This window comes from Apodemus sylvaticus, chromosome 10 (genome assembly GCF_947179515.1).
Source record: "Apodemus sylvaticus chromosome 10, mApoSyl1.1, whole genome shotgun sequence".
Lineage (NCBI taxonomy): Eukaryota > Metazoa > Chordata > Mammalia > Rodentia > Muridae > Apodemus > Apodemus sylvaticus.
In genome coordinates this window covers 21,511,044-21,525,051 of record NC_067481.1, presented here as the reverse complement: position 1 = coordinate 21,525,051, position 14,008 = coordinate 21,511,044, and the positions used below count along the sequence as shown (strand labels likewise).

Here is a 14,008-nt window from a genome sequence, read left to right as displayed (position 1 = left end):
CCGGCAACTCTCAAGATACATCTGGTCAGGATTCAGGGTTTGGCTTTTTATTGACACAGACACAAAGGCAGCTGTGGTAATGGAGTGGGGTGGGGGGGGACACAAAAGCAGAAATCACACTTCCTATATGGAGGCCTCCATTAGACATCAGAGAGGCTGGGTCCCTCCTTCCACTCCCTCTGACAGTGGCTGGAGTAAGAGCTCTCTCTCTAACCCAAGCTCTGAAGCAGCAGGTGACCCCCACCTAGCCTCAAAGGTCCCCACTTTGGCTCCAGTAGCCCTGGTCCTTTTAACCAGCCCAGCAATTCCCTTGCCCACGCTCCTCCTCCCCACCAGTGTAAACAGCGTTTGGGGCTGAGCCGCAGAGCTGCCCTCCAGAGGCAGCAGCCTCCCTGGACAACAAAGGACATGGTGCTTGAATTCTCCTTTTGGACCCAGAATAAGATCCGGCAGTGTCTCCCAGAACTCTGGCTGACCCAGCTTACTGCCTCTTTCTCCTCCACCACTGACAGAGACGGGACAGGCCACAGACCACAGTAAAAGCAATTGATCCCCAGAGGCTGAAGCTGCCTCCTACCCCCCCAACCCCTGGCACATACACAGATTTTTTGGCAGTGTTGGACTGGCGAGGAGTAGGCCTCAGGCCTCGGCTCCACCAGGATGAGGAAGGCACTGGGGAGAAAGGTGGAAAAGGAGCCAGAGATAGGGCTGCCCTACACACACACATACACAAGCACGGGTTTTCCGATGCTAAGGCACTGAGACAAATCCAGAGACCTCAGTGGAGGGAGGGGTACCCAGTACCCCTCCCAGAGCGTGAGCTAGGGAGTCGGTCTGATTCCTGCCCTTGCTGTAGAATGCAGCAAACTGGAGGTGGAAGAAATCTAATTGTGCTTAGGAAGGACACTGGGGACAGGAGACAAGGTTGGATACTGACCAAGTCCAGGGGTGGGCCTCGCCGGCATGGGTTGCATGGATACTATGGAGACACAGGTACATGCTGGACTCACTCACTCACACACATTAGCCCCACATCCTGAGCTGACGCATAGATTCTTTGGGTGGGGGTGGGGCAGGAGGGACGCTGAGGCTGAGGTGGAAGCCCATGGGATAGGGCAGGGAGGGGGGACTGGCTAACCTTGGCACAAAAGCAGCATGGCAGGCCCGGGGGGTGGGGAGGGGGCAGGAAGCAGCCAGCCTCCTGCTGACCCTCCCTGACCCGTTGGCAGGGCCCAGACATCCAAGTGGTCACTTCCCAACCTCTCCTGAGGGCAGGAAGGGGGAGGGGGAGCCCAGAGCAGGAGCCAGCTCAGAGCAGGGAAGCCTTCATCAGCACAGAGACCTTTTCTGGGGGAGGGAGGGTAGAGCATCATGACAGGATGAAATGTGAGAGGCTGGTGGGCGACACAACGGGGCGCCCCATCTTCTCCCTTCCCGGCTCTCCAGGGCCCTCAGCCGCTGGCCCTAGGTCTCCTTCTCAGGCCCAGGAACCAGGACGACTTTGCCTATGTTTTTCTTCTCCTGCATCTGCCTCATGGCATCGGCCACCTGGAGAGGAAGAGACGAGCATTCCTGATGCCCTCTGCCCCTGCATCCTCTCCTGAGGACCTGGGCTGCCCGACTCAGACCCTCCTGTTGTCGCCATGCTCACCTTCTCGAAGGGCCAGACTGAGTCGATTCGGGGTTTGATGTGGCCCTGATTGTAGAGAGCCAAGAGGCGGGTGACCACGCTCCGGATGAGCTCCACCTCACCGTCCAGGTAGCCCAGGTGGAAGCCACACACAGCTCGGTTAGCCTGCAGCAGCTGCAGAGCTGTCACACTGAACTGATTCCACCAGGTGCGGGCCATGGCCATCAGGTTCCGCTTGGGGCCGGTCAGCACGTTAGCCATTCCTAAGGAACAGAGTGACACGTCCTATGATCCAGCTGCCAGGCACATCTCTGTGTGTCTGAATCCAGGTGTGCCTAGCTCCTTGATCTCTGTAACACTCAACACAAGGACAATCCGGGAACTTCCGGTTCCAGGTACTAATTCTTTGTATGTACGAACATATGTGTAGATACACACACACACACACACACACACACACACACACACACACACGTACGCCTTTAAGATGGCTTTGGCTTTATGCCAAGCTTGGCAACCAAAGTTGCCTTGGGACCCACATGATGGAAGAAGAGAACGAACTGTCTCCTGCCAGCTGTCCTCTGAATTCCACACGTGCACCATGGCACCTTTATATACACACACAATAAGTAAACATTTAAAAAAAATGCACAGCCAAGCAGCTGGTAGCGCACACCTTTAATCCCAGGCACATCTCTGAGTTTGAGGCCAGCCTGATCTACAGATTATGTCCCAGCACAGCCAAGGCTACACAGAGAAACCCTGTCTCAAGAGACGAAAATGAAGCAAAAACAACAACAAAATTATACACACAAGGGCTGGGGCCATAGCTCGGCTGGAATGCTTGCCTACCCTGAACTATGTAGGTCAGGTGGTTGTGTGGTGTGAGCCTGAAACTCAGCGCTCGGGAAGCAGAGACAAGATGAGAGATTTGAGCCCGCCCTGTACAGTGGGTTTGAAGCCAGCATTTGATACTGAAACCCTACCTCAAAAAACAAACAAACGAAAGAACTAGAGCGCCAGATGTAGTCGAAACACACAATTTGATTTCTAGTACTCGGGAGAGGGAGGCAGGTGGGTCTCTATGCGCTACACGCTAGCTAGAGCTAGGTGGTGAGATCCAGTCTCCCCCTACCCCCTACCCCCAAAAAGAGAAGAAAATGGGATGGAAGATTGTTCCCTCCCCCACATACTCAGGACATGAAGGCTGGGGAGGAAAGAATCAGGAGTCCTTGACAGAGAGAGAAAGAGAGAGAGAGAGAGAGAGAGAGAGAGAGAGAGAGAGAGAGAGCACGTGCTCTCCCAAAATTGCTCTCATTTTATATTTACATTTTGTGTGTGTGTGTGTAATGTAGGTTTTAAAATAAATATCCAGCTTGCCCCAGAAGTCCAGGTGGTGCTGTGGGAAGCAGGCAGACTGATTGGTTTTGCATCAGAAATAACCCCTAAATAGGAATATGGAACTACTATGACTCACATGAGACTTATGAAAGAGAGTGTGTGGCTGTCACCCAGGGGCAGCACTGTCATTCAAATCCAGAACCCTTCCACACCCTGACCTCACCGCAGAGCTCTGCACAGTCTATCCCTTCCTTATTCAAAAGCCCAGCCCCTGTAGCCCACCCTACCGGTGGGATTTTTCTACCTATCAATTATTATGAATTATCCCATCCTCCTGCCCCACATAACTGCTTTGTATTTGATACAGCTAACAACTCACCGTAAGTGACAACTTTGCCCATGGGTTTGAGGAGGTGGTAGCCCTTGGCAGTGTCCGAGCCACCCAGAGGGTCCATGACGATGTCTACTCCTGTGAAAGAACGAGACCCAGGGGGACAACCCATTAATCTCCACAGATCTGGAGACTTCTCGCCCCCCTCTCCCTGTGCCATGCCAACCACCCCACCCCACTTCCAGGCCCTGCCCCCACCTTTGGGGGAGATCTTTTTGATCTCGTCCACATAGTCGGTCGTGTGGTAGTCGATGGGGTGTGTGACCCCGTTCTCCTTCAGCACCTCGTGCTTGCTGGCAGAGGCCGTCCCAAACACTGTCACGTTCTCCACGGTGCGGCACAGCTGCAGGGCTGCCATGCCCACACCACCTGCAGCGGAAGGGGGCACAGAGGCACTTAGGTACTTAGTCAGGGCCCATGTTCAAATTCCATAATTGAGAACCAAAGGAACAGAGACTGGGCAGGAGATGATGGTGTGTGGTGTGTATGGGGGGGTGAGGGCATGCCGCTAAGAGCAGGCTGGACCTGGTTGTCTAAATGTTACCACGGCAACTCTACTGCAGAGGCCTCTGGGCTCCACAGGCCAGGCAGTCTGGAGTTGCCATGACAACAAACCAGACAGGCTACAGAGAGGGGCCTGGAAGGGAAATCAGGTCGGGTGAAAAAATAAAAAAAAAAATAAAAAAGGAAGGGACCTGTCACCTGCAGCCATGTGTACCAAGACGCTGTGGCCGGGTCTTAGGTTGCCGAAGTCAAAGAGAACCATGTAGGCGGTGATATAATTGACCAGCAAGGCAGCAGCTTCCTCGAAGCTCATGGCCTCAGGCATCAGGAAAGTCTGGGCTGATGGCACAGTTACCTCCTCCTGCCACATCCCTGACCGGTTCAACACCATCACCCGATCCCCTGCCTAAAAAAAAGAAAGGAAAAATGTCATGCGATTACTCTTCATTTACCCACAGGTGGCTTACTGACCTCTGCCATGTCCCAGACCCTTGGAGATGGAATAGCAGACATAGCTGGTTGTCGCATGAACCATTCAATGTCTGTGACAAGACTCATGACTAATGGTGGAAGAGAAGGATTGATCATAATTTGCTTCTTTCTCATCAAGGGATACTTCTCCATCCTGAGTGTCTATCTGGTACTTCACAGGGAAGTGTCCAATCAATCCTCGCATCAGCTCTGGGCTGCCCTTATCTCCACATAACAGATCATATACTTCATTATTGCGTAAGATCCCTGAACGCAAGAAACTTACAGTTGGGGCAAGCGTAACTATTGTTAAAGAGATCACGCTGCTTTGATTACAAAAGTGGACCTTGCCATTTTAATGACAATGCAGCCATGAACAAATAAAATTTATTTAGCCAGTTTTCTCATCTGCAGGAGGGGAACTGTAGGATCTCTAATTAGGAAAAAACAACATTCAGTGAAGTGATAGTGCGATATATATCATATAGTTAACACTTAGCAATGTTAGCTAACAATAATGACAACAATATCAGTATCGGCAAGGAGAGGAAGTCGGCAAATAACCGTAGAGAGGGGCTGCACACAGCAAGGGCCCCCGCCTCGGAGCAGGTAGATGTGTCAGAGTTATAAACAGTACACGGCTGGGTGTGACCAACCCAGGGGTCTTCTTCAGTTCTATATAGGTTCACACTGACAACCCTAGAAAAAACATGAACCCAGACATGGTACACAAACGTGATGTTCAGAAGGGCAATCCATTCCAGCCACATGGAAAAGGCGTTGTCTTTCTCTCCTAGTGCCTTGTTTGAGGGTCTCTCTGCAGGAGGCAAGGGACAAAGAAGAATCTCTCCAGTTTAGCAACTAACTGTGCAGGACCGGAGGGGAGAGTCCGGTCAGCAGCGAGTCCACCTGGCTCTCTGAAGACCACGGAGAGACAAGTGTGAGTGCTGTCCCGTCCTAGATAATCAGGGCTCAGCTCAGCTCCTTACAGGACATGTAGGATCCACAGGGTAGGAGAATAAGACCCCTACACAGGTCCTTTTACAAGTCACCAAGTCCCCACGTTCCACTGAAGGGGACACCTTTTCTGTGAGTTTTTGGGGGGAGGAACCCCAAAATTCAAACCCAGAAGACACAGTAGCAATCCAAGAGTGTTAACCACAGAACAAGAAGCAGGCAGCCAGCCAGTTCCAGATGTAATGGAGAACATGTGGCTCACACCTAACCTTTAGCTCTCCCAACTCAGGGCCAGGACCCCTCCCCAACTCCACCACCAGGAGGGTGGGAAAGCCCTCCCCACAGAATCCAGGCCCTTACATCAGATTCTTACCCGAGGCAGGAAATCCTGTATTTACCAGGCGGAAAGTGTGGGGAGGAGTGGGTAGATGGGTGGCCTTCAGCCGTAACATGAACTGCTAACTTCCCTTTCCACCCCCTACCCTCCAAAAGTCCTTTTAGCGCCATCCAAGAGTAGGATAATTTCTAAGTCAGGGCAAGGGTGTGACCACTGCTGGATTCCTGAAGAACGACTTTAAGGAGGAGCTGTTTTCATGTTCAACAAATGCAGCAAAACCAGCAAGTTAGCCAAAGCAAGATGCAGACTGCTTTGGAGCAGTTTCTCGTGAAGGTGCTGGATTTGAAAAGAAACCCCTAAACCCATGATAAAAAGAGGCCTCAGTCGAGATCTCTCAGAAAGCTGGTCATCTGTAAGCCTCCTGTGGCCAAGGTTATGGCTGCGATTAATGATAAACGAGAAGCAGACCTGCAAAGCTGGGCCGACCTGCTCAAGGTGCCACACCTCCCTACCCTACTCCAAATGGGCTCCGCCTGGATTTCCGAGGCTGGGGTCCTCCGAAAGGGAGGAGGAGCAATTTGGGCCGGAAGTTCCCAAGGGTAGCCCTGGGTCGTGGCCTGCCCGCTGAGTCACCGAAGAAGGGATGGAGTTGCAGTCACGAGAATGCAAGCCCAAGACAAAGATGGGAGACTGATCCCGCCTCCCCTACGGCAAATACCGGAGTAGTAGCGTAAGGCCCATGGCAGTGGGAGAAGCCAGGCTCTCTCGGCTCCATGATGGGTGTGTCCCCTCTGGCCCAGCTCGGGGAGGGGCCGTCATACACCCCCATACACCACGGGGCTGCATGTGACTAGTGCTCTGGCACGGCCTCTGCGCCCCCGCCTAACCCTGTCTACACAGCTTCTCAAAGCTCCCTGGGGATGGAAAGGGGGAGCTTGGCACCACTTAGAGTCACAGACCACAACTGCCCCGGGAGTGTTTAGTGGGCAGGGGTACAGGTGTGGTTTTACTAGGGGAGGGGGGGCGAGCAGGTCGTCCTGCGCATGCGTCTGGGCGCCTTATTGTTTTCCCCCCAACTCCGCTTGGGGCGGCGGCCACTACTAAAAAAATGCTTTGGGAAGGGGCAATAACATTGTTGCCAGTTCCCAGTAAATTCTTTTTCCAGGAGCTTCAAGACATAAATTGCTTTCCATGTGTTCTCCGTTTAGTCCACCCGCGTCCGTGCTGGTTTCCCGGCCCTGCCACACCCCCGGCACGCGCCCACTCCTGCCCTGCTGCCGCTCACCTTACGGTCGCCGACGCCCTCGCCCACTGCCACCACTACGCCCGCGCCCTCCATGCCGGGGGTGACGGGCAGAGGCGGCAGCCGGTCGTACAGCCCTTGGCGGCCCATGAGGTCGGCGAAGTTGAGCCCGCAGGCTCGCACACGCAGCGTCAGCTGACCCGGACCCGGGGCCGGGGGCACCGCCGGCCGGCTCTGCAGCTTCACTTTATCATAGCCACCAAAGCCGGTGAGTACCAGGCAGCGCAGCGGCGGCGCCGAGGCGGATGCCGACGCTTCGGGGGCCGGCGGCGGCTGCGGGTCGCTCGCCACCTCGACTGTCGGGGGCTGCGAAGGCGCACCCTCCCCGGCTCCGGTCTCGGTTCCCGCCCCGGCCTCGGCCGCTGCCTCCACAGTGGCCGCCTCGGCTGCCTCCCTCTCCGCGGACATGGCTAGACTCCCGACGTGCGTTCCCAGCTGTATAGAACCGGTGCACAGCTGGGAAGGGCGGGACACGCGTCAGGAAGAGCGCAGGCTGAGGGCTCCAGCGGGTGGGCGGGGCCTTGCTCGGGGGGTGGAGCTTTGCGGGCGGACTTAAAGGGCTAGGCCCTCTGCTGACCGAGCTGCGAGGGCGCGAAAAGACTAGAGGTGCAGGTGGAGGATGGTGGGGTATGTGCCTGTGACTGACTGATAAACATGAGGAGATTCTGGGGTATGTCGAGTCTTGATTTATTCATAGAAATCCTTATACGAATCAAAAGTGGTCACGGCACACTGAAGGATAATTTAAAAAATTGAGTTTCTATCAGATTTGGGGAGCTAGTCATTTGCGGATCAGAATCCGGTGAAATTGTGCCTCAGGTTTAACTCTTCCGTTTAGTAACAAGCAGACTTCATTCACTGTGTTCTTGTAGTGGCAAACTACAAGCATGTGACAGGATCTTACCATGTAGCCGTGTTTGGCTTGGAGCCTGGAACCTGCCATGAATACAAAGCTAGCCTTGAACTCGCAGAATCTGCTTGTCTCTGCCTCCCAAGTGCTGTGGTTAAAGGCATGCGCCACCACCCTCCCTTTCTCATTCTCTTTTCCTTTTGTTGGTATTGAGGATAGAACCTCATGAATGTAGTTCTACTCCTGAGTTACATCTCTAACTTAACAGTCTTGGGTGTTAAGGCTGTGTGTGTGTGTTTACTTTCTATGAAATAGTGATGATATTGTGTGCTTTAGTTGCCTTTACACGATTGTTCAAATAAAATTAAAACGAACATACTAGACTTAAGGAAAAGCTTTGCTTGTTTTGAGACAGAATTTCTCTATTTAGACCTGGATGTCCTGGAACTCATTATGTAGACCAGGTTGGCCTCAAACACAGAGAGATCTTCCTGCCTCTGCCTTCTGAGTGCTGAGATTGAAGGCGTGCAGGACTATGCCGGGCTAAGGAAGGATTATTTATTTATTTATTTATTTATTTATTCATTCATTCATTCATTCATTCATTCTCTTTACATCCTGATCCCACCCCCCCCCCCCTTCCTCTCAGCCCTCAAACCTCCATCCTCCTCAAGGCAAAGGATGTCATGCAAATGGCGGTTTGATTATTGTTAGTCTGAGATGAGGTTGAAATTGGCCTTAGGGGCTCTGCCCCCCCCCCCCCTTAGCCGACTGTCAATCGGTTCTAGCTTCCTTAGCCTTCCCTTTGCTCTTTCTACCAAAACATCCACCAGAGGACGCAAAAGCTCCCCTAAAACTTTCCACTCAGTACTTGGCTAGAGGAACTTAGTCCACGCTTCTAGGTTGTTCACAGGCCTTGATCCCGCCACCCGTCGTTATGGAGATGGAAAGCTATGATGTCACTAATGCAGGGTGGGAGTGCTAGGGTCTGTTCTTCCATTTCCCCAAGCTCTGCCCGGACCCGAGAGAGTGGAGGAGGGAGACAAAAATCAAAAATCCTCCCTTTCCTAACATCTCACGCCCCCCTGTGTTCGGGACATAGATTGCTGCCGCCGCGCGTGTCCGCCGCACTAGCACACCTGCGTGCACGCGTGGGCACACAGACGGCTCAGGCCTTGCGCTTGTGCATGTAGCTTCGCAAGGGACCCTTCAGAACTTCGCCCACGGTCCGCCCCGCCTCCACGCCCGAGGAACTCAAATAAACGGGGCTCTCTGGCCGCAAACCCTCCGGCGCTCCTGGGGTCACAGCTGCGCGCTAGAGTCTGACTCGACTCCCACCGCTCTCCTCCCAGGCCCCGCCCCATCCAGGGCCCCGCCCCTCGGCGGTGCGGGTGGGAGGCGGGGCCAGAGGTGCGGCCCGCGGGCTAGGGGCGGGGCGGAGGGGGCCCGCAGCCCCGGGCGGGGGCTCGGCGCGGGCCCGCGAGATGCCGGTGTCGGCGGCCCGAGAGGCTGCAGCTGCAGCGGCGGGGGAGGAGGCGGCAGAGGCGGCGGCTGTGCCCGGGAGGGGGGCTGCGTGGGGGGCCGGCGCGTAGCCGGGACGATGGAGGGGCAGAGTGGCCGCTGCAAGATCGTAGTGGTGGGGGACGCGGAGTGCGGCAAGACAGCGCTGCTGCAGGTGTTCGCCAAGGACGCCTACCCCGGGGTGAGGAATTGGCGTCTGGAGAGAGGGGCACCGAGGCTGCGGGGAGTGGGTATTAGGGGGCCCCGGGGGCCGCTGGAAACCGGTACCAGGGTAACCAGGGAGGAGAGAAAGAGGCTCAGAGGAGGGGAAGGAGGCGTTAGGGGCTCTGAAAGGACTGCAGAGGATTGGAGTGGAAGGAAATCAAGGAAACGCGGTGAAATGGATGGGGTTTAGAAGCATCAGAGGATCCGGGAGGGCGCTCTGGGAGAAATGTCGGAGGTCCGGGGCATCCGAGAGGGAGAGAACTAGGGGCTGAAGGTACCCCGAGGGGTGGGTGGGTGGCGATCTGAGAGTCTAACTAGGATTCTGTGGAGGTGGAGGCAGTAGCTCCCCCGGATCTTCTCTTAGCCCAGCCTCAGACCAACTTCTGCCTAGGGACTGAGCTGGAGCGGGTGTCGAGGGAGGAGGGCAGTTGTTAGGGTGAGTACTGGAGAGAGGCTCTCATCTTGACCCATCCGTGTCTGCAGAGTTATGTCCCCACGGTGTTTGAGAACTACACTGCCAGCTTCGAGATCGACAAGCGCCGCATTGAGCTCAACATGTGGGATACTTCAGGTAGCCAAGTCCCTCAGGGTCACCCTGACTGCCAAGGTCCCTTACTCTAGCCCCTCCCTTGGCTAGAGCCTTAGATTCCAGGTCAGCTCAGACATCCATTCAGTTTTAGAGCAGAACATCAATTTCGGTTTCGAGCCAGGGAAACTGAGGCAGAGTTTCTTATGCCTGACAGAAACCATGTTCTGAAGTAGAAAGCCTAATATCAGTCCTGCAGCTGGGTTCTGCTTACCCAAGGAACTGGAAAAGAAATGACTTATTTTGGAACATGTTTCTGAGGGACTGGGACTGGGTTTAGGAAAGCTATTTAGAATTTCTGGGGTGGGGGACCGTGATGGAAAGTAGTTTTTTTTTCCTTCTCTCTCTAGACTGAACTAGAGTCCCAGGAGAACAGGAACACTCGTTCTCTGTCCTTGCTCCAACCTCATGGGAAGGGTTTTTTATTTTTACTCGGTTCCCTGGAGGACTTTAGAAGATGTGTCATCAAAGCCCGGAAAGCACACACAAAATTTGTTAGAATGGTGGTAGATTTTCTGAGATTCTAAAAGGGCTTCCAAACAACTCCAGAAGATTACAAATCATCCGTGTTAGATCAGAGAAACCCATAAGCCGTTTCCCACTCTTTCTGCTCCTCTCTGTCTGCTCTGTTCCAGACACACTTTGGGATGTGTATTACTTTTTACCACCAGCATGCTTTGACCACGGTCACTTGAGTCCCTACTCCATTCCAGGCCGCCGGCCTCCCACTCATTCTTACCCACTGTCTTTCTTCTTCCAGGCTCCTCTTACTATGACAATGTCCGGCCTCTGGCCTACCCAGACTCTGATGCTGTGCTCATCTGCTTTGACATCAGCAGGCCAGAAACACTGGACAGTGTGCTCAAGAAGGTGGGAGTCTGCGGAAGCTACAAAGGATTTTAGGCATGAAGGGCATGAACCCGGAGGAGGGAGTAACAAACAGCGTGTCCCTCAGCTGGGTCATGGATGAAGTTGTCACCCCTCTGCTCCAGCCCTGTGTGTGCCCCCCCCCCCCTGCAAGTTTGTCTTTGAGCTGGAAATGGTCCTGGGGCCCTGGAGTCTGCTTATCTACCTTCCCTATCTCCTTGGCCTTGGGAGGGCTGTGAATGCTGATTCCGGGGTTTTTGGAAAGCCCTGTGGCTGGCAGTCCGGACTATTGTTTCCCTAAGAAAAGTCCCCAGTGAAAGCACTAGGGTCAGTCAGGGAGTCTTCCATTCCCAGGCAGTCTGTTCTCAGGATGATGTATGGGAAAGGGGAGTGGGAAAGGGCAGACTGACGGACCTACAGACAACCCTGGAGTCCTCACCAAAACCCTCTTCTCCTCGCCTTCCTCACTGGTCTCTACCCAAGACCAGCGTTCCACATCATTTCCACATCTAGGAAGGTTTAGAAGGATATGTGATTTCTGTGTGCCCAGAGCAGAGTGTTTCCCTATATCTCTCTCCACCTCTCCCTAACTCTATTTTCCACCCCCAACCAGTGGCAAGGAGAGACTCAGGAGTTTTGCCCCAATGCCAAGGTGGTGTTGGTTGGCTGTAAGCTGGACATGCGGACGGACCTGGCCACACTGAGGGAGCTCTCCAAGCAGAGACTTATCCCTGTGACCCATGAGCAGGTGAGACCGACCCCTTCACCTCCAACTGAATTCCAACCTAGACTTCACACCCATGACTGTTTTTTTTGTTTTTGTCCCTGATTTTTGCCCTAACCTCTGACCCTAACCTTTAATTCTTCCCCAGCTCCGTCTGACCTTCAACCCTAACCCACAGCCCTCACTTTCCTTCCCAAAGGCAGGCCTATAATTTCCACCCTGCTGCTTTTCCAGGGTACTGTGCTGGCCAAGCAGGTGGGAGCTGTGTCCTACGTTGAATGCTCCTCCCGATCTTCCGAGCGCAGCGTCAGGGATGTCTTCCACGTAGCCACAGTGGCTTCTCTTGGCCGCGGCCATCGGCAGCTGCGCCGTACTGACTCTCGCCGGGGACTTCAGCGATCCACTCAGCTGTCAGGACGGCCCGACCGGGGAAATGAGGGCGAGATGCAGAAGGATCGTGCCAAGAGCTGTAACCTCATGTGAGGTGGTTGCAGTGGGGCAGGGAGGGAGAGGGCTGGGTGAGAGACACGGTTGGTTGTTCCCCTGTGTGCTCCTGGACTTTCTGACCTCCTGACCCTGGCTGGAAGGGCAGGGCAGGCAGAGGAGCAATTCTGGTTGGAGGAGCTAGAGGGTAGAAGGGTGTCACCCCTCAGGCCATGCTCCACATCCTTATCCCCTTCTCTTCTGCTAGCTGAGAGAGCTAACAGGACAGGCACCTGGGGCATGAACGTGGATAGGGCAGGCGGGTGTTCAGGAAACCAAGCAATGACTTTGGTTGAGTCTCCTGTATAAAGTGTATCTTCCTTGTCTACCCTGGTCCCCATATCCCGGCTGCCTTCCCTAAGGAAAGTGACCATTTGACGGCCTTCTCTGTCTCTCCTCTCACTTCCACATCTGTCCTCGCACATGCTAACCTTCAGGCGACATGCACTAAATTTTAAAGCGAGAAGCTCTCCTTCCATCAGCCCACCAGCCAGGTCTAGCTTGCGCTTTCCCCAGCAGTCTGCAAATAAAGCCCATGACCATGGAAAACCACTATGGACTTAGTTTTTTCCTTCCTCCCCTCTCCCCAACTCCAAAGAAAAGCAATCTACCAGTGTCCCCTCCCACAGAGAAAACAGGAAAAAAGCCATATACTAAAGGATCATGTTTAAGGAGCCGAGGGAGTGGGAGAGTGAAACACCTTGGGACTGATTCTTTAGTTCATGTGAGTGGACAGCCCTGCGGGAGGGGGACTTGGTGTGAAGGGACGATGTACAACTGCTCAGCGTGACCAAGCCTGGCTGGGTGTCCTGCCAGCATGGCGGAGGGCCTGCTGAAGTGGCACAAGCCCCCGTTCACCACCTCTGCCCTGGCTTGGAGCCTGCGATGCTCTAGAGATGGTGAAGACAGGAAGACATTGAAAGCCTCCACGTCACTGAATCTGAACCCTGTATAAGGGGAATCTTCCTAAGAGGATGGTAAGCTCTGGGGTCTCCTCAGGGCTCCAAACAGGGGCTCTCCCTCAGTTCTGTCTTGAACTCCTCCATTAATGATTGGTGGGGGAGCATCATCTGTATTTGAGAGTCACCCCCGCCCCAGCCCCTGGCGAATGAAAGCCGGTGGAGGGAATGGCCGGACTGCTTGTCAGCAAGGACAGTACTGGTCTGTTTTCTCGGGAGTCTGGTTTCAGATTGTCCTGTATTCCCTCCCTGGCTCTGGTCCCACTGGCCTCTTTTTGGTGACATTCTCCCCCAGGAACCGCTCTCCCCTCCCCCAACTCCACCCTGTCCAGTTCTCCCAGACAGGAGAGAAGGAAGGCAGGCCTTACCTCCCTTGCATGCCTCATCCCTCCCTGCACTCACTAAGTGTGTGCCGGGCTAATGGGGCCATATACTGGATTGAGGGAGGAAGGTCTCCGAGCTTCTGAAGGCTAGCCCAGTAGGGAAGTGAGGAACCCTAAGTGTGGACCAGTCGTTCTCAGACTAACTGCAACCCTTTAACACAATTCCTCAGGTTGTGGGTGGGGACCCCCAACCATAAAATAATTTTCATTGCTATTTCATAACTGTAAACTTGCTACTTTTATGAGTTGTAATGTCAATGTCGTAATGTCTGAGGTGACCCCTATGAAAAAGTCATTTGACTCCTAAAGGGGTTGAGAACTGGTATGGATGGCACCTTGGCTGAGGGAACCGTATATATGTATAACATACAGGCTGCTGTGGGACTCCCTGAGGCAGTAAGTCCTGAGGGAGTTGACTGGGGGCTGGGCAAGAAAGGTACCAAAGCATGTGCAGATAGATATACAGAGGAGGGGGCTAGAGAGATGGCTCAGTGGTT

The 14,008-nt window shown here is 54.1% G+C and overlaps 2 protein-coding genes across 2 annotated transcripts; one reads left to right on the top strand and one right to left on the bottom strand.

Annotated features, from left to right (window-relative positions):
• Positions 1 to 25: 25 nt before the first annotated feature.
• On the bottom strand, positions 26 to 7,440 carry Vat1 (vesicle amine transport 1). Its single transcript, XM_052194677.1, has 6 exons — positions 6,917 to 7,440; positions 4,065 to 4,272; positions 3,561 to 3,731; positions 3,351 to 3,440; positions 1,652 to 1,893; positions 26 to 1,548 (listed from the first exon to the last, which is right to left on the bottom strand). The coding sequence occupies exons 1-6, from the start codon at positions 7,340 to 7,342 to the stop codon at positions 1,465 to 1,467; spliced, it is 1,221 nt and encodes a 406-aa protein (XP_052050637.1). The 5' UTR covers positions 7,343 to 7,440; the 3' UTR covers positions 26 to 1,464.
• A 1,911-nt stretch (positions 7,441 to 9,351) lies between these two features.
• Rnd2 (Rho family GTPase 2) lies at positions 9,352 to 12,721 on the top strand. Its single transcript, XM_052194680.1, has 5 exons — positions 9,352 to 9,486; positions 9,993 to 10,080; positions 10,856 to 10,965; positions 11,576 to 11,710; positions 11,921 to 12,721. Exons 1-5 carry the CDS (start codon positions 9,385 to 9,387, stop codon positions 12,167 to 12,169), a joined length of 684 nt encoding a protein of 227 aa, XP_052050640.1. The 5' UTR covers positions 9,352 to 9,384; the 3' UTR covers positions 12,170 to 12,721.
• The last annotated feature ends 1,287 nt before the right edge of the window (positions 12,722 to 14,008 follow it).